Genomic DNA, 19,949 nt, shown 5'->3' on the forward strand with positions numbered 1-19,949 from the left:
TCTCTCAATCTGCACACTCCTCCCAGGGCTCCTTCTCAGGCCTTAGGTGGACAACACAATGCCGTTCGGGAAGGCATGTGAGTCTCAACGGGCCTCACGGCTGGCTATTTGCCTGTATCACCTGAGAGAGCAGGTGTGCCTGGCCAAGCTGGGGACACAGCTACGCAGTGGCAGGGCTGTCAGAAACAGCCCTTCCAAGGACAGCCCCTTCCCAGAGAGGCACTGCCGTGGCCAGGTGGCGTCAGAAGCACCTCAAAAAGTACTCGGGGCCTGGTAAACACACCCAGGCTCGATGAGGTCAAAGGTGGGTAAAGAGTTCCACAATCCGTTTCTTGAAATGTGAGGACAGAAAGAAACATTTTCAGAGCCGCTGTTCTAGTGGTGACTTTTTAGTAACTTAGGAATGAATGACCCCCTCACAGGGCCTTCCCATCAACCAAGCTCTTTCCTCAGCAGGGACCTGCGCATGGGGACCTTGTCCCGAGGGAGGCTGGGCAGACCAGCTGGCGCACTCACCACCAGCACACCCTGCAGCACTCGGGCCTCGGGGCTCGGTGTGGCTCGAAGGCCGCAGATGGGCTCCTCCGCCTTCACCCACAGGCTGAGGTTGGCCCGGCTGGCGCTGTTCTCCACCACAACCTCCACTGCGTGCTCGCCCTCACTGAGCCTGGGCAGTGCCAACACTGAGTATAAGGTGGTGTTGGCCTCATGGGCACAGCTGGGCACCAGGGCAGCGACTGAGTCAGGGCAGTAAGCCTCGAAGGGCGCACTGATGTTGCCCCCCAGCCAGCGCACCGTAGCTGTGGCATTGTCACCGGAGTCCACCTGGAGCACCAAGGCTGAGCCATTGGTGGGTATGTAAAGGAGACCGTCCTGGGGAATGGGGTGGACAACCCGCAGCCCGGCCACCGGGGAGAGCACATCGAAGCTGCAGGACAGGTTGTGCCTAGACACGCTGTTGCCCACCGAGGCCCGGACCTTGTAGCGTCCTGGCCGCCCCAGCCCCGGGTTGGGCCTCAGGCCCAGCAGCGGGGTGAGGCGCTCTGTGGCAGTGAGCAGTCGCAGGGCACAGGCCTGGCCAGCCTGGCTGGCCTCCAGCTGGGCAGGCAGGCAGGCCAGCCAGGCCGAGGCAGTAGTAGAGAGGTATGGGGCCGCAGGGCCAGGGTGGCCAAGTGCCGGGGTACAGCGCAGGAGGGCACCCGGGCCGGCATCATGCTGCAAGCCTATGAGGTCACCGGGGAGCAGGGGGCCATCCTGGCCACGGAAGGCGACCTACAGGAGAGGGAGGCGGGGCTGTGTCAGGTCCTCAGAGTGGGCCCCCACTGGTCTGGGGCCTGCAGAGGGGCACTGGGTCAGGGGCTCCAACAGGCAGGCGAGATCCCCTCCCCGGGTAACTCAGACTCGTCCCTCCACAAGGGTCTCAACACTCCTCAGGCTTCACAGGGGCCTCAGGCACGCCTGGTGGGGACAGATGGTACAACCTCAAACAAAATGAACATGTGCAGGGCAGACAGAGAATCAAGCAGGGATGGGGCTTCCCCAGACAGGGGAGGGACCTTTGAGGGACAATGCAGCCAAGATTTGTGACAGGAAGGAGCCGGCCAAGCCAAGAGATATTAGACAGTCATCCTTAGAAAGCACAGAAAGTGCAAAGGTCCTGGGGCAGGAGCTTCTCATGGGAGATGAATAAGGGCTCTGACAAGGCCAGAGGTGGGCAGGGGCCTGGGCTGAGGGACCCAGTGGGCTATGCCAAAGAATATGCATTTTCTCCGTGTTTAATGGGGAGGCCCAGACCTCGGGTGGCTGAGGGGGAGGCAGACGGCACCCGGGCCAGCGACACACACCGAGTACTGAGCAGGGGGACCCGCAGGCACAGAGAAGAGGAACTCCTTCCACAGTGTGTAGGAGGCCCTTGGGAGCCCCAGCGCTGGCGCGGACCCGTTGGCACAGGCCTGAGGGTAGCAGGCGGTGTCCAGTGGCAGACAGATGTTGGATCTGGGGCACCAGAGACCCTCTGGCATGCACTCAGGAGCAGGCTCAGTGCTGTTCTCCAGGGACCTACTCTCAGGCTTGCTGCTGTTTTCCGGGGCCCCTGCAAGGAGAGGCAATGTGTCACAGGTCCGAAGTGCTAACAGGCCGCAGTCGAGGACACCTACTACTACCTGAGGCCTTGCCGCAACGTGCTCCCGGCCCCCACCATCACTCCCCTTCCCCTCCCAACACCAGCCCAGCTGACTGACTCAGGAGGAAACCCCACCCAGGCAAGCCCTATTCCAATCTGTCCTTGGGATCCCGGACATGAGTCAGTGTGCCTGTGGACCCCGCTCTGTCCATCTTGAGGCTGGAGACCAGTCTGGTGGTCCAGGGACGAGCAGACATGGCAGTGCAGAGAGGCTACCCCAGCCCCCCACCTCCCTCCACCACCAGAACAGGGTCCCACCTGCTCCCTCCATGGGCCGGTACACCTGCAGCCTCATCTGGGCGGGTCGGCCAAGCTCCTGGGTTGCAAACTCTGCAGCGGTGAGGAAGGCTGCGCGGCCCAGGCCCAGGCCAGGGAACGCCATCACCTGGTGAAGTGGGAGGGGCGCGAGGACAGGGGTTTGGGGCTGGACCGCACAGCTCCACAGATCCTGGACCTCAGCCCCCACTGGCCAAGAGGGGAAGGAGCCCCCGGATGGGGCTTCACCAGGCCCTCCACAAACGTTTCGCTCGGGGGGAAGTCCTGCCGAAGCCATCTGCGAGCAGCAGCACGTGGTTGTTTTTAAATCCACACAGAGAGAAAAGGCTCAGGAGCTCAGAGCGTTCTAGATACCAGGACAGAGGCTTTTCCTCCCTGCACAACAGCAGGTTTCCTAAAACATCTTTACGGGGCACACGGGACATTAAAAAGGCAGCTTGTTTTTTTAAAGAGACACAGCAGCCAGAGTAGGGTGGTCTGGTGACCCCCAGGCTGCGTCAGGGGGCAGGACCTTGGCTGGCCTACCTCTACAGGCTCCCGGGGGGCAGAGAGGCTCTCCTGCTGTGCTAGGGGACTCAGGGGTCCCTGCAGGTCTCCGCTGGACGCCCCCACGAGGAAGTTCTCCGCATCCCACACAGGGCCTAGGGTGGCAAGTGTGCAATGAGGTTCTGGTCCCAGGCCGAAGAGGACAGTGTCGGGGGCCAGGGCAGGACTGAGCCACTTGGTGGGAGCCCCCAGCTCCCTCCATCTTTGTCTGTTTCCTTCAGTGCAGGCCCACCCAGGACAGCAGTAGGTGCTCAGCAAACACCTAAACACTGACCAGCTAAGAAAGGAGGCTGTGGGGACGTGGAGGGAGCACTGTCCTGGCCAAGGGTAGGAGGAGCTCTGGGGTAGCCATGAGACTGTGTGTTTGGGGGGTTAGCTGTCCTGGTTCAGGGCAGAAGGCACTCCCCAGCACCCCAGCCGCCCCGGCGCACCTCCAGGGCGCAGCTCACAGACGTAGCTGTGCGGTGCGGAGCACAGGTCCGTGTTGCACTGCCCGGCAGGCCCCAGCCGCACACAGCGCTCTGCCGTGGCGGGGTGTGGCTCCCCGGGGAGCCAGTTCTGGCAGCTCTCCAGGCTGAAGGCCTCGCCCCGAGGCAATGGGCCTGCCTCAGTGCTCTCCACAGCCGAGAAGCCGATCCACACGTCCAGGCTCCTGCAGATGGGGAGAGTGAGGACCGGGAGGCGGGGGTGGGGGTGGGGGGCTCCCCAAAGACAGGTGCCCCTCCATTCATCCCCTCTGGGGGCAGGCTTCTCACAGCAGCCCCTCAGGGGGTTGACCCTGCTCCTGCTTTCCAGATGAGAAACCCGAGGCTTAGAGACATGACCCGGAGAGCAAGGCCCCCAGCAGCGCTCACGCAGACACCCAGGCCATGGGGCTAGAAGCCCAGCCAAGGAAGCCCCGCTTCAATCAGACCTGCTCTGCAACCTGCGGGGAGGCCCAGGGTACAGCATGTGGGGACCAAGACACCCACAGATCTGTCCCCAAAGGGCTATTCCCCACGGCTCTGCCAAGGCAGGAAGACCCTCTTGGAGGAAGGGATTATAGATATAGGGATAGGGATGGACACATAGAGAGACAGACACAGGGACAGGCAGAGGGACAGGGACAAACACAGAGAGGGAAATGAAGTGCTATAGTCGGAGGCAGGCACCTGGATCAAGCATGTTAACCGGTGGGGCAAGGGCCTTGACCACTCTGGACCTCGGTTCCCCTTCTGCACACTGAGGATGTCTAGGGTGTGATTTCACAGTCCAGCTGGGCTCTTCCCACACAGGGAACCCGGGAGGTAAGGATCTGGCCTCCGCCCCCTCCCCCATCACCAGCCACTCCCACCTGTCCCCTGACAGTCTCAGGCTCTACCCTCCAGCAGTGCTCTGCCCCCAACCCCCAACCTCCCCGCCTCTCAGGGGTGGGGGCAGGCACCTGGTGACCCGGGAAACCAGGAAGTGCTGGATGGCGGGACTGTCCACCATGGCCAGGGCGGCCCCAGCCCAGGCCCGGCACTGCTCCTGTGCCTGAAGCCAGGCTGCCTTCTCCGCTACCAGGCGGTAGCAGTGCCCATTACCAGGGAAGATCTCGGTGTCGGAGGGGCACAGCGGATGCACCACTGGGGGCCGGCGGGGAGAGAGAGGGGCCATTAATGTGTGCCCACCTGGGACTCTGCTCCACCCACCCCTGACCCTGGGGTGAGGAACAGTGGTGACCCGGGCCCAGGGAGGCCCCCACCTTGGGCTGGCTCCTCGCCCAGGAACATAATGCGATAGGTGGCCTCAAGGCCTGAGCCGCCAAGATTTCGGATGCCAAGCTCGAGGGTCTCATCGCTGTGCACCGAGACTGGACACGTGAGCTCCAGGGCAGCAGGAGCCGCCTGCACCTGCACCTCTGTTCCCAGCCGGACTGAGCCAGCCCCCAGGGCCAGCACTGCTGTCACGTGGTAGCGCCCGGGCAGCACATAGCGGTGAGTGCTAGCAGAACCAGCAGTGTCCACCTCGGGGGAGCTGTCGCCAAAGTCCCAGCGTGTGGAGCTGATGGGCAGCAAGGCAGTGACATGGAAGGCTGCTGGCTGGCCAGAGGCCAGGGGTCCTTGGGGCCCCACCAGGGCAGCCCCTGGGGAGGCAGGGAAAACATTCTGGAGGAGGGTGGGGCCTCCACAGACAGGGGCAGGGGATAGTGGGGGGCTGGAACAGAAGGGTAGGCAGGCAGAGGAGATGTTGGGGGGATGGGCAGCCCCACACAGGCAGTGGCCCTGCTCCGAGAGGGCTGCGAGGCCCTGGCCAGTCGAGAAGCAGAAGGCACTGCAGGCCTCAGGCACCAGCGGACCTTCACGGGCAGCTGAGAAGGCCACCAGCACCACAGCACCTGAGCTGTTGTCAGGGAGGCAGGCGATGTACTTCTCACCTGGAAAGGGCAGATGGCTGCCTCTCGGCCCCCATTCCAGATCCCAGACCATCCCACCCAGCCCCACGGCCGGTCTCCCCCCATCCCACCCGCACTGACTCCCGGTCCAGAGGGCCTGCCTGACCCAGTCAGTCTGTCTCAGCCCTGTGCCCCAGGTCCCTATGTACTGCCCACCACCCACCCAGGCTGACGACCCTGAGCACCTGCGGGGTCCCTGCCTAGCAGGGCTGTCCCGCAGGGAAGGACTGAGCTGGCCCTGCCCCACCCACACTCACCACAGCCGCTGTCAGACATAGGGACTCGGAGGAGGGGCAGGCCAGCCAGGGGGCCAGGCCCTGCACAAGTAGCCGCTTCTGGCTGCACTACACGGACCTGCTGCTCCTCTGCCCAGCGTGGCAGCCAAGCTAGACCACAGTCACACTCCAATGGGTTCCCACTCAGGTTTCTGTGGGAAGGGCACGGCCAAGTGCTCAGCGCGTGGTTTGGTAGGTGTGGGCAGCCAGGCCTGGCCTTGAGGAAGGGTCTGGGGCCCCCGACAAGTACAGCCTCCCACTTCCCCGGGGATAGCCTTCGGCACCTGGTCTCAAACTAGGAAGCTGGTACAAAGGCCAGGCCAGGAGGGCAGGGTGCTGTTGGGGGACCGGGAGCCCAGCCACTGAAACCCACCAAAAATAATGCAACTTACATTTCACTTAAATTAAATAAATTAGCAAATGTTCCTTCTTCTAATGTAGAAATCTTATTGTTGCTTATGTCCCTGAAAGAAAAGGAGAGATTCAGCAGGGTTTGAGGGATGCTCCCATAACCACATGGTGACAAGCTGCTGCCACCTGCCCACCCCGTTGGGTCCCACAGCCAAGCCAAAGGGGACACTCACAACTCTGTCAGCGCTGAGAGATTCGCCAGGAGCCTGGCGTCCAGCACCCGGAGCAGGTTGTGGGAAACGTCTCTGGGGAGCGAAGAGGCCACGAGTCAACACTGGACTCCTAGGTAGGGCGCAAAGCCAATCCCAGGCCCATCCCTGGAAGCTCCCCAGTACCCCCAAGCTGTGGCCTCCCACCCTCCAAGCTCCCTATTCCCAGGGCCACAGTGGAGAATTGGAATGAACTTGCATCTGGAAAAACCAAGCCAGGAAAGGGCTGGAGCTCTCAGCCCTCCCTCCGTGCCCTGCCCCACTTCCCTCACCTAGTTCCCCATCCCAGGCCCAGCAAGGCCATCCCACACCACGGAGGGCAGACTTCATCCCCTCCACACAGGGTTTGGGACACACCAGGGCAGTCCAGGGGTCTCCAGGGCCAGGGGCCCAGCTGCCAGCTGCAGAGGCCTCTGAATGTCCCTGAGATACAGTGGGGCACACAGGCCAGATGAACAGGGAAGGGCCCCGTGGGCGGCACAGCACCACAGTGATGGTGACGGCCCATGTTCAACCTCAAGGTTAACACGACCTCAGTGAAAACCCCACACAGTCACCAAGATAACACAGAGGCTCAATGAGAAGCGAGGCCGGGCAAGAACCGTCCAGACAAGCTGTGACGGGCCAACACTGTGTTAAACCGCGCTGCGCACGGAGGAGTGGACGTGCTGGCCGAGGAAAGCAAGAGGACCTCCTGAAATTGGCTGTGGTGCCACCAGAATCCGTGCAAAGAAAGTCGGGACTGACAAAACCGGGCGCATTCTTTAGCCCCCAATCCCACGTCCCCTCCCAGCCCACCAGCAGAGGTCACAGTTGCCCCTGCCTATCCCCCTCCTGAGTGGGGGACCCGTGGACCACCCAGACTCAGTGGGCACCTCTGGCCACAGACTCTGAATGAATGAGGCCTAGGCCTCCCACCCCTAAGCCTCTGCCCTCTGACGTCTCAAAATGCCTCTCATCGGCCCTGTCTTCCCACCAATGACATGCAGCGACAGGGGTGTCCATCAATGCCACCTCCAGGCCTGCCAACCCAGTTCCTAAAACACCCAGCCTCCCTCACCCTACCCCAGCTGTAGCCTGGTCCAAACCCCCATCCCTGCGCCTGCCCTGCCTCCAAGACCCCTCCTATCCAAGCTCCCATGGCAGCCCGGGGGAGGGAGGGTGTCCCAAAGCCCAGCTTCCATCGGCCACCCTCTGGAATGGGACCTGCTTTCTCCAGCCTGCTCCGAACACAGCAGGAGCTTAGTAAGAGCTGCTGATGTGAAACAAGGTCCTCCTGGCAGCTGAGGCGCCAAGTGCCAGTCCAGGCCCCCACAGACACAGAGTTGAGGGGGAGACAGGGTCCCAGGGCTTGGCAGGCCGGGTGACTGGCACAGTCCCTCTGCCTGGCTCACAATGACACAGACCAGCTCTGGAACCAGGCTCAGGAAATACCCCCACCCCAAACACTGACCACTGCCCCTCCCCGAAGACCCAACGGCCACCCATACTCAAACACTGGCTACTTACCAAGGAAGGGGCTGGGGGCTGGGTCTTAACTAGGCTGCTCCTACTAGCCTGGCTCCCAACATAGCCAGGGGGCTACCTACAGAGCTTTCGGGGGCACACCGCTGGCCTTTGAGTGGCCAATGTAGGGAGCCAGGCCCAGAGGGGCTCCTGTCCCCTGTGGCTTCCACTAAGGCAATGTGGGGAAGTGGACTGTGGATGCAATCAGCCAACCCCGGGAACCTGGTCTCTCTCGCTCTCTGCAAAGTACAGTAGCCATCCAGGGACGCCATGAGAAGGTGGCACATGGACATGAACTCAACTGATGCTGGCCTCATCCTGCCTGGGGTGGGGAGGCCGGCCACGAGCAGCCTCAGTAGGAGGGTACGGGCAGCAGGTGAGCGAACCCATGGCCCTGCAGTGAATCAGGGGCTCCACAAGAAAACCTGAGAGAAACCTCAAACCCGGTCAGATGGGCCAGGCCGGCGGAAGACAGGCCGGTCCTCCCGGCGGCGGAACCTCTGCAAGACTGGGCTGGGGTCCGATAGGGCAGGGGAGGCACCAGGGGGTCAGAGCTCCTGTGGGGACCAGGCCGGGGTGGGGCTTCCGCCAGAAGACCCATAGCAGCCCCATCACTGCTCTGACCAAGTGGCCCAACCAGGCAGGATGCCAGGACACCTAATTTGGCAAGGCTCTCTTCCCAGCAAGGTCAAATGGCACCACAGGTGCCAGCTCACGCAGGCAGGCTGCCACCCCGAGAGCCTGGCTGCTCTGGGAACCAGTGTAGCCACTCGAGCAAGAGGCTCGAACTTCCTTCCCTCACCTGTGACATAGGACATGATTTCTAATTTGAGAGCCCTAAGCCCACCAGCAGGTGTGGCTCGGGGCCCCCTCAGCACACAGTGGCAGGAGAAACACAGGTGCGAAAGGCAGCCCCCCTCCCTGCAACTGGTCAAACTGAGAACTAAAGAAAGCGCGGGTGGGAAAATAATAATGATAATAATAAAGATTACACTAAAATTAAAAAAAAAGTGCTGGAAGGTAGTGCAGAGTCACACCTATTCTCAAGAGCAGGCAGGTACCCTAGGTTTCCCACTCTCATTCTGTTCTTGAAGGGGGAGAAATGGGGTGTGGAGGCTTCCGTGCAGAGGGGACAGGCTGCCCAAGCGGGCCTGGGGCAGGGGCTGAGGCAGGACATGGGGCCAGGAGACAGGGCTTCAGAGGGGAGCGGGTGGCAAGGGGAGGGCAAGGGTGGTCAGGAGCCACTCCAGCCAAGGAGCTCAGGGCAGCGAGGCCCCCCACTCCAGAACTGGCACTGTGGCTCAGGCTCAGATCCCTGCCCTAGCTCATGTGCGTGAGGTGTCACACTACCCTCACCGAGACTTGAGGTTTCCCATCTGGAAATGGCGGGGTGTGCTTGCACATGCCAGTCTGTTTCCCCCAAAGGCTGTGGGACAGGGGCCTGTGCCCAGAGTGTGGATTCCACGAACTCCAGGAGCAGAGGCCTCTGGGGGCCAGGGGCCAGGGTCACCTCTGCTCTCCCCACCTGAGCCTAGTTTCCCCGCCCCCTCCCACACGGGGGTGAGAGGAGCCTTCTTCCTTTCAGTCCGGCAGCTGCCACCAGGCACACACACCCAGATATTCATTTAGAAGTGGGTCTGGGCCCTGGCTGGGTAGCTCAGGTGGTGGAAGCATCATCCCAATACACCAAAGTTGTGGGTTTGATCTCTGGTCAGGGCACATACAAGAAGCAAACAATGAATGCATAAATAAGTGGAACAAAAAATAGATGCTTCTCTCTGTCTCTCAAATCAATAAACTTCTTTAAAAAGTGGGTCTGGGAGCCATAGAGGGGGCACACGCTTTCTGCTAGGGTGCACAGTGGGCAGTGCCCCCTACCTCTGCCCTCAGAGAACACTGGGAAGAACTGCAGCAGAGAGGATACTGGAGTGGGGGAGGGTCACTGGAAGGGGACATGGGTAGAGCCCTCACCCAGCCCCACAGCCCTGCAGCCCTGCACAGCCACTTCCCACATCTGCATCTGTTTTCGCCATCAGTGTTCTGGGAGAACACCAAGGCCACGGGCCAGCCCCATCCCCTCTCCAGGCCCTAGGCTTCCTCTGCACCCCCAGGTGATGTCATCGAAGTTTGACTCCCTGCCCCCACATGGTTCCCCTACAGTCCTGTAAAAGTGGGGGGAGAGTGACATGGGGGGGGGTACTGACAGGACACAGCAGGCCCCAGGAGCCGCCTACAGGAGCCCACACAGTGGGCAGAAGCAGCAGAGGCTGGCCAAGCAGGGCAGCGGCCAGCCCCACAGGAGGAGAGCCATCAGCCTGGCTGGACAGCAGCACCCTGAGAGTTCCCAGGCCGTCCAAGCAGAGCCCACCCTCTGAGCCAACTGGACCCTCCCAGGTCCCTGCAAACCCCGAGCCAGCAACTTGCAGGGATGCCAAGGCTGGACAGATCTGGCCAGCTAGGGTGGGGGAAAGGGGTGACCTGGGAACAGGCACATACCTGTAACAGCACAAGACATGTGTCACCTTCCTAGGCACCAGGGATAGGGATGGGAGGGGCCCCCACTGCCTGCAGCACTGAATATAAACCCCATAGAGATGGGGACTCACTTCCAGCCCATCCCTTCAGCTGTCCCCTCTCCTATTCCAAGAAGGCAAGTGTGTTGGAGGAGAAGGGAAGATTCCTGGTCTACTCTACACACCTAGGCCCTCCTTCTCCTACCCCATCAGTCACTGAGGACCCCAGCCTGTCCCCATGCAGGGGTAGCCCCAACTCCCCCTGCCTTCCAGATCAGACATTCTCAAACCCGGTGCCACCAGCCTTCCCTGGGCTTGCATCCTCATCTTCAGGTCTGGGTACCCAGCGGCACAGCCTCATGCCTCTGGTTCTTGTCTTTCCTGTTCCAAGCAAGAGCTAGAGCAAGGTGTGGGAAGGCAGGGGGAGATCCCTGCTTCCACCGCCAAGCTGGAGGTGCAGAGCAGAGGATACCGAGGGCCCCTGTCCCATGGACAAAGGCAGCTCCCGCTGCCCTCCCCATATAGGGCTCTGCCCCCACTCACATCCCAGGCCTTGCAGCAGAGGCAGGGAGGGAAGGGAGAGAGGGGAGAAGAAAGGGAGGGGAAGGAGTCCCAGGGCCCCAGCAGGAAGAGATGGAAGGAAGTTTGAGTGACAGCGGGTCTGGAGTGTTCCCTGGATGGCTCCAAGGGCAGTCCCTTTTAGAGCCGAGGAAACAAAGCCCCCAGACAAGCCAGGAAACAGCCCAGAACTGCCTAAGTTTCTTCCTCTGCCAAGGAGGGGAGTGGCCTGGGTGCCTGCTCCCCAGTCTAGAGTTCCCCAGTCCAGATGCCGGGCGAGGTCTGGGGGCCAGCCGGAGCCCCCAAGGAAACATCTGCACATTCCAGACACATGTGATCAGTGGCGGGGGTGAGTGCCAGGCCCTGGCCCAGCACCCCAACCCCAGTGCTGGCCCATGCAGTGGATACTGGGCTTGAGGGGAATGGGTTCCGGAGGGGCCGCCTGCACATTATGTAACCTGCTCCTCCCAGGCCAGCAGCTGCCTCCTCCCTCTGGCAACACAGAACAGCACAGTGGGCAGTGAGAGAAGGCACCTACTCCCCATCCAGGGCACAAGGCCTACGCTCCTCCCTCCAGCCCGAGCGCTCAGGGCGCCTGGAGTCAGAGCCTCACTGGGCCCTGCTAAGCCAGCCACCCTCTCCCTGAAGGCCCCACAGGCTCTGGGGAGAAACAGGTTCTTCTCAGCCAAGCAGTGGGAATGCCAAACAAGGGCCCTGGGAGCCAGGGCCAGGTGGAAGGGAAGAAAGACCACAGTGTTGGGCCTGGGCCCTCGGGGGATCCCGGCCCACCCCCCCAGCCCTCAGGTCAGACAGTGCCACCCACGTGCCACCCTGACACCCCACTACTGGCTCCTTCCAGCACGGGGGTCAGGCATCCAGGAGCCCAACATCTGCGCCAGTTTGAGTCTAATAACCTCATTCTGTTTTCATTCCCTTCTATTTATGGAGAGTAAGGCTGGCTTCCAGGGCCGGAAATGGTGACGTTTAAATTAATGAATTCAAGTGTAGGAGAGAGAACTGAATTGAAGAAAAACATTTGGAGAGGATGAACTGGGGCGGGACAGCGGGGTACGTGGTGAGCAGGGGGCAGGCCCACCAGAGAAAAGGGGCAGGGAGGGCCCATCAGACCCACCTCGGCTCTATGTCCAAGCTGCCATCCCCACCAGGGTCTAAACCAGGGTCCAGGGGACCAGCAAGGGGGCGGGGGAGCGTCTCAGCCTTGAAGACTAGAGGGCAAGTCCGTGAGAGAACCCTCCACAGCCTCCCAGCGCCGTGGCACTGGAACAGCAGGCAGTGACCATTTCACAGGTTGTTTGTGGGGTTCCCTCCAGGAGCTTTGCCATCCCGTTACTGAACTGTCACCAGGATGGGACATGGGCATCTGGTGCAGGGACACGAACTGCCTAGGACCCCCCTGGGACCACAGGCAGTGATAGGGAGGGGAACCTCAGGCAGGAGATGAACATGTGGGGTATCCTCCACAGAGCCCAGCCCAGAGGAGGAGCATCTGGAAATCAGCCACTGTTGGGGCATTAACAGACCAGGGTGGGGGATCAGAGGCTGGGAAGGAGGGGGCCTGTCCAGGAGAGGGGCCTGGCTCACCCTTCCATCTGAAGGTAGGGAGCTGGGGCCTCCCCTCCATGATCAGGGGAGAAAAGACCAGCACCTGCGGGCCCCCCAGGCACTGCACTCAACTGGTACATTCCTCTGCACCGGGGCCTGTCAGCCAACCAGAACAGGGCCCACACTATCTCCTTACAGATCGGAACGCTGAGGCTCAGGAAGGCCACCTCCCTCCCCTACCATCACCTCCTCAGAAACTGAAGGGTGAAGGAGAAAGGCAGATGGGTTTCTCCCCACCCTGGCCAGGGGGCCAGCACAGGGCCTCTAGCTTTCCAGCAATCCCACTGTCCACTCTGCTGCTGGGCACGGCCAATGGCATGATGCGGCCTGAGGCCAGGGCCACAGAGCAGTTTGGGGGCACAGAACCCTGAATCCCCTGTGGCTCTAGCCTTGCACTGAGCCCTGGCCCTCATACCCCACCTCAGCTGGAAAGAAAAGCTGGCTCTGCTTTTCCTTGGACAAAGCCCTTTCCAGGGTGGCCCCACAGAATTACAGGAGGGGGCTCCGCACATTCGGGGCACAGGGGCTGCCAGCACCGGGAACGCCACATGTCGCCAGGCTGGGTCCACAGGCTCCTCAGGGAGAGGAAGAGCTCTGCCTACCTTGGCCCCCAAATGCAGCCCCCTCCCTGGTCTCAGCAGCTGGGCACCTCCGGGCCCCTTGACGGAGACAGCTGCCAGGCAGTAAAGAATGAGGTGTTCCAGGGAAAAAGGACGTGAGCCGCATTTTCCAGCCGCCTTTCTGCCGGCAGTGCCCCTGCTGCCTCAGCCAGCTGGGGACGCAGATGCCTGGCACGCAGGGCCAGGCCCCAGTGCGCCCAAGCCCAGACACCGCGCCACCCTAGACGGTGGCAGAAGAAATGGGATGTTTTCATTCCACGGCGTTTGGCGGGCTGGGCCCCCTGGTTCTCACTGCTGGCACTGGCCACCACACAACGTTCCAGAGAGGAAAATGTCCATCTCCATCCAAAATGGTTTCTTCACTGGAAACCAAACCACAGCCAGGGTCTCCACACTCCCAGCCCACCTGGCATAGGGGCAGCTGGGAGGGGCTGAGGGTGGGACCACATCTGGCAGTACCCACTAGCCCAGCCAGTTGTCACATGCTGGTGGTTCCAAGGCACAGCCTTGGAAGACAGGACAAGGAGGTCCCAATAGGAAGTCTACCAGGAGATGTCCTGGCCCTGACCACATGTTGGGGGGTGGGGGGGCTGGAGGGGGACTGCAGGCCTAGCCTGCAGGAAGCGAGGAAAGGAAAACTGAGTCTGGGGAGGGGGGAGGCCAGATGCACCCTCTCCGGAAGCACCCCATCAGTTAGCTCCCCCAGTGAAAGTACAAGGGTGTGGGTGTGACCGCCAAGGCAGCAGCAGGGACAGTGGGCCAGGGGGACAGTGAGCAGCTTACAGGCAGGCAGGTTCCAAGGCCACCAAATCATCAAAACGAGGTGCACACGAGAGTTCGTAGCACCCTGTTCACACACCCTAACTGCGCGGTGCTACACATCTCCCCCGAGTCCATCGAAAAGAAAGGCTTAGCGAACACAGACCAAAAAAAAGAAAAAGAAAGAAAGAAAAAAGGAAGAAAGAAAGACAAAAGAAAAAGAAACCAAAAGCTTAGCCCTGGCAGGTGTGGCTCAGTTGGCTGGAGCATCATCCGTCAGGGCACAGCTAGGGTGCAGGTTTGATCCCCAGCTGGGGAGCCTACAAGAGTCAACCAATCAATGCCTTTCTCTCTCGATCTCTCTCCATCCACCCCCAAAAAAGCAATGAAAAATGTTCTCAGGTAAAGATTAACAACAACAACAAAAAACTAAACTAAAAAACAAAGGTTTAAAACTGAGATAAAACACAACAGGCGCGTGCCAGGCTGGGTGTGATGAATCCCAGTAGCTCGTGGTCCTGAGTTGAAGGCACCTCTGGGGTCAGACTGAGCTTCTGGACACAGGTCTCCCCTCCTGGGTGCCGAGGGGCGTACAGCAGCCTACCCGCTCAGGCTCATCTGCATTTCTCCTGCCTGCTCTGGCATTCGGTCTGAGCAAGAGCGTCACGGGCACGCGCATGCCAGCTCGGGGCCCTTCTACTCATGCTTTTGAGTCATATGCTGTGCAGCTGGACCGGTCCTAGGGGCCCATCTCCTGGTGGCCAGTGCTTGGGGACACAGTAATGGGCTCTGAGGACACGGAAAGGAGGATGGAGGGGGCCACTTTGGCACCAGTTAAAATCATCGGGACCACCGGCAACTGAGCCCCATGGATGTACCCTACCGCACACTCTCGCTTCTGAGATGAATCCGCTCCCGGCACCCATTTTGCAGGTGAGGAAACTGAAGCTCAGAGATGCTGAGTGACTCAGGCAAGGTCACACGGGAAATGTAGGAGCTGGGACGTGACCCAGGGCCTGAATCCCCTACTCTTGAGCTCCCACGTCTCCCTCATAAAATCAAACAAGTCAGTGGGAAGGACCAGAACAGGAACGGTCAAGGGAGGTCTGTGTGGGAAGGGCTGGGCCAAGCAAGTAGGTGGGGCCTGAGCCCAGGGCCCACCTGGTCCCACTCAGGGGCACCCTCACTAACACCTCTCTATGGTTTATGAGCCAGGTTGCTGGTGCTGTACCCCAGGCCCCTGCATGAAGTTGTGGGGATATGCTCCAAAACACGCCGATGAAATCACCTCTCTGCCGCAATACTCCAGCCATGTGACCCCAGGAAGTGACTCGACCTCCAGGAGACTAACGTCCAGGTCTGAAAAATGGGAGCAAGCACGGTTCCGCCTCCACAGCACTGTGCGCGGCACCATGAGATAAAGGTCAGAAAGGGCCTGCACGGAGTGTGGCGCTTGGCAGCCTCAGTGGGAGAGGATGAGGCAGTGGTGGGTGGGGGCCACCAGCCTGGGCATTTTCTTCTGAGACTTGTTTAATGCAGACATAATTCACATACTGTGAAGTTCACCCTTCTAAAGTATAGAATTCAGTGGTTTAGTAGATTCTCCAGGTTCTGCAACCATCGGCACCATCTAATTCCAGAACATTTCCATCTCCCCAAACAGAAACCCACACTCCTCGTCCATCGTCCCCTACTCCCGCCACCGCGCGAGCTGTAAACGCCACTAGTCCGCGTTCTGCGCCCATGGCTTTGTCTGTTCTGGCCGTTTCATATCGGTGGAGTCCTTCCATCTGCGACCTTTTGTGTCTGGCTTCTTTCACTGAGCACCGAGTTTTTAAGACTCACCCGTGATTATAGTGCGTCAGTATTCCATCACTGTTTACGGCTGAGTGATAGTCCGCGGTATGAGTGGGCCGCATTCTGCTCATCCATTCATCTGCTGATGGATGTTTGAGTTGTTTCCACCTCTGGCTACTATGAACGATGCTGCTATAAACATTTGTATACAGGGTTTCGTACGGCGTATCTTTCATTCCCCTTGGGTAGATACCTGGAAGCAAAACTGCTAGGTCCTATGGGAGCTCTATGTTTTTGGTTTTGTTTTTTTAAGATTTTATTTATTTTTAGAGAGAAGGACAGGAGGGAGAAAGACGGAGAGAAACATCAATGTGTGGTTGGCTGTTGCACACCCCCCATTGGGGACCCATTGGGTTACATGCCCGTAACCCAGGCATGTGCCCTGACTGGGAATAGAACCCATGACCCTTTCGTTCGTAGGCTGGCACTCAATCCACCGAGCCACACCAGCCGGGACTGGTAGCTCTATGTTTACTCTCCTGAGCCACTGCCCAACTGTTTTCCGAAGGGCTGCTCCATTCTACACCCCCACCAGCAGTGGGGGGAAGTTCCAATTTCTCCACATCCACACTGATACTCCTTATTGTCTGTCTTTTTGGTGTTAGTGATCCCACTGTGAATCTCACTGAGGATGGATTTGTGTTTCCCTGAAAGCTAGGCATTGGGCATCTATTCACGCACTGATTGGTCATTCGTGTATCTTTTTTGGAGATAATCCTTTGCTTATTTTTAATTGGGGTCATTTGTCTTTGTTGCATTAAGGTATAAGGGTGTTTTATACAGGGCCCAGCAAATATAATGCCCCTTTTTTATAACAAAAATCTTTTATTACAAAGTCATAAGCATGGAATTCTGTATCATAACAATATCACACTCAAGCACACCATGACATCTTAGGTGAATGTTCAAATTAAAGCTATAAATTCTTACACCCATATTATTCCCCTACCAACCACACTCAAACAGGCTTACTTCTGCCGGCTCCTGCATACTCCGGCCACGACGCCCTCATTAGACAGGTGATGTGCATGTTTTCCACCCCGCAGCCCCCGTTCAGGGGACCACAAACGGAGGCGTATGTGCCCTCCTGTCCATGGTTCTGGCAAATTTGCACTGTGTCTCATCAGGACACGAACATTACACACACATTCAGAGTCTGATTTCCCAAGTGCCAGCTGTCGTGTGCAGTGCGGGGAGCGTGAGGGGGAGACCGGGAGAGGGTGCAGGACGCGCAGGTCCTCCCAGTACCTGCTGTCTCCACACGGCAGCCAGTGTTCTTCCCAGAAGATGCCAAGCATGCCACTTCCCTCCCAGGGCCTTCATTCCCCCCCACCTGCTGTCTCATCCCCCACCCCTTCATCTGGGACTGCCAAGCTATCCCTTCTGTCTGGGATACTCTCACCAGTCCTTGGATGAATACTGTGCAGACACTGAATCTTGACTTCAATGTCACTTACACCGGGGGGTCCTTCCAGGTAGCCCCTCCAAAGTGGCCCCCTCCTCATCATCTGTGTCTTTGGTTCAACACTGGCTCCCTCATAACTAAGCCTCAGAAAGGTGGTCCGGGAAGACCCGTTGCACAGGGCTGGCACATAACAGTCATGCCCTCCACATGTCCGGGCCAGCCCTTAAGCCAGCAACACACGTGGCACCTGCCACCCAACATGCTACACACACACTAGGCCAGGACCAAGTCCAGGGCTTCGCTCACTTCCCGCACACACATGTCCGGTGCAGACACCAGGGGCTGAGCCTCCCCCACACTCTCCTGTTACTTAGTGCCACAGGCGAGGAAGTGTGAGGCCTGAGTGCTCCCAGCCAACGGAGGACCCTGAGAAGACCCCCAAGTATTTTAATCAGTGAACCAAGTCCCTGTTGAGTCTCTGTTCCTAGCCGAGTCCCAGACGTGAAACGCGCACAAGACAGCACAGGAAACCTAGTGCGGGCCCGGGCCAGAGCGAGCGGCGCACAACACCTGAGGGCTGTTCGGCCATTGCCACCCGTACCTGAAACCAACTGGCCGGAAGACCACACCCAGAGCCGCAGCGCTGCCACGTCTAGAAGTGTCCGTGGTAGTGAACATTCCATCTTTGTGTTCTCCTTTCCAACACAGTAACTGCTGGCCGTAAGTGGCCCCAGAGCACTTGAAATGTGACGCGCCACACAGTGCAGCCCTGGACCCAACTATCGATCTATGGGAACCAGAGGGCGGAGGGATACAGTGGCTGAGCCACGGGGGCGGCACAGAGACCAGGCACCGTGGAGGCCAGTCTCCACGAACTGCACAAGGAAATGAAGACGAAGAAATGAAGAAAAAAAGAAATGAAGGCGAAGCCTACACATCAACAGAGACTGCACTGTGTGGACCTTATTTGGATCCTAATTCAAATTAGTAAAACAAACGGAGACAGCCAAAAATCTGAACACACTGGACCTGTAACGGGATCGGGGAATCACTCACTGGCATAGGTACGATCGTGGTGTTGCCGTACACTCCAAAATGCTTACAGATCAAAGAGTCAGATGCCAGAATTTGTTTTTAAAAACTGCGGGGGGAGGGGAGGCAGGATAAGCCATAGGGCAGTGAGTCCATGAAGGTCACCAGCCTATTCTTCCTCTGTATACCTTCAAATTCTCCATGGGAAACGCTTTCAAAGTAGAGCAGCAGCATGTTGCTGGCATCATGGTTTTCAGGCTGCCACCTCCAGGCAGTATGGGTTAACCCAAGAAAGGCTGGGGCCTGGAGCCCCAGGAGCAGAGAGTACCACACGGGCCAGACTGCCACCGACTCACAAGGATCCTAACTCTAGCCCTGACTGTCCTGTCACATCTCAGGCTGGCCAAGGAGTCTCAGATAGAGGGGTGGCTGCAAGACACTGGTAACAGAGGCACCAGGTCCACACCTCCCAGAGGAGGCTGCTGGGTCCCCTGCACACGCATACCCTCGCCCAAAAGGCTCGCTGGCTACTCCAAGCTTGGCCCTACTCTTTGGAGAAGACTCACCTATTTTCCTCTCCTTGAGGAGGGGGTCTGAAGGGTTGATAGGCAGAATGGCTGGAGCAGCCCACGGAGTGCAGATGGGAAACCAGCAGGAGCCTTATCATCTGTACCCAAGGGCCCAATTTCCCCTGGGTCCTTGCCCTCAGCCTCTGGAAATCTCATAGAAGCAGCTTGGGAATGTAGAGAAGAGCATGAAGTCTCCTCTATTCCCCGTCCACCTACTTCCCAGGGTACTGTCGCACACTCAGAGGGGCCAACAACCCTGGGAATCCTGCCAGCTCAGGCTGGTCCAGGCCGCCAGCTCCCAACACCTCCAAAACCAGAAGCAGAGTCTAAAGGGACACATGCAAGGCAACAGCCCTGGACTCCATCCTTGTCTCCGAGAGCCTCCTCAGCATGTGCCCTGATGCAGTTTGGACCCACCAGCATCGTTTATTCCTGGGACAGCTCCCAGAGGCCAGCTCAGATGAGTCAGCAGGAGCCAGGCCAGATCCCCAGCAACTCCAGGCCCACCAGGGATGAAGGTAATCTCACCCACAGCATCAAGAAATAAGGGGTAGGGTGGATCGATACAACTATGTGAGCACTGGTGGCAGGCAGGAGGCTCATCTCCATAGAGACAGCAAAGACGGCAAATGCTTTAGTGGTCGTGGAGCAAGATGACAGGCCCAGCACAGCCCCCATGGCTCCCGGCTGACCCTGAAGAACCTACCCCCAATTCCACCTGGCAAAGCCCCAAGAACAGCTAGACCATTAAGGAGAAGCGCACACCCCTACTTCCCACACACTCCATAACATCCAACCTCAGCTACATGCTGGAGTCACCCAGGGAACAATGTTACAAAACTGAATGCCAGGACCCACCCCCGGATTTAACAACCTGCAGCCAAGGAGAGATGGAGTCCTGCCTTAGGTTCGTGGAAGTGCCCAAGAAATCCAAACAGGGCCATAGGGGTGTGGATCAGCAGGCCCTGAGCCTGCCCCCAGCCCCAGGGAAAACTCTGCAAATCTGGGTCTACTGCAAACTTTTCATTCCAACTCTGAATCCTGGGCACCTCACAGTCAAACCCAGCTCTGCCACGTACTGGCTATTACTTGGTACTTGTGCTTGGACAAACTGCATCACCTGCATCCTCATCTGTAAAATGGGGATCTTCACTGTACCTTCACTTTAGAGGATTAGAGTGAGGGTTAAGCA

The 19,949-nt window shown here is 59.0% G+C and overlaps 1 protein-coding gene across 4 annotated transcripts in view; it reads right to left on the reverse strand.

Moving 5' to 3' along the window:
- PKD1 (polycystin 1, transient receptor potential channel interacting) overlaps positions 1-19,949 on the reverse strand; it is a 46,879-nt gene that overhangs the window by 25,540 nt on the left and 1,390 nt on the right. For 3 of the 4 annotated variants that reach the window (XR_008427286.2, XM_053928017.2, XM_053928012.2), the window contains exons 2-11: positions 6,280-6,351; positions 6,088-6,159; positions 5,678-5,847; positions 4,731-5,402; positions 4,428-4,611; positions 3,436-3,656; positions 2,984-3,099; positions 2,441-2,567; positions 1,845-2,092; positions 517-1,272 (exon numbers count right to left, since the gene is read on the reverse strand). Coding sequence is in view for 3 of the 4 variants with exons in the window: in XM_053928017.2 (XP_053783992.1) it covers positions 517-1,272; positions 1,845-2,092; positions 2,441-2,567; positions 2,984-3,099; positions 3,436-3,656; positions 4,428-4,611; positions 4,731-5,402; positions 5,678-5,847; positions 6,088-6,159; positions 6,280-6,351 (2,638 nt within the window). In the remaining variant the exon portion in view is untranslated. The remainder of the gene's footprint in view (positions 1-516; positions 1,273-1,844; positions 2,093-2,440; positions 2,568-2,983; positions 3,100-3,435; positions 3,657-4,427; positions 4,612-4,730; positions 5,403-5,677; positions 5,848-6,087; positions 6,160-6,279; positions 6,352-19,949) is intronic. The other variant, XM_053928018.2, reaches the window with a different exon arrangement.

This window comes from Desmodus rotundus, chromosome 1 (genome assembly GCF_022682495.2).
Source record: "Desmodus rotundus isolate HL8 chromosome 1, HLdesRot8A.1, whole genome shotgun sequence".
In the NCBI taxonomy this organism is placed as follows: Eukaryota; Metazoa; Chordata; class Mammalia; order Chiroptera; family Phyllostomidae; genus Desmodus; species Desmodus rotundus.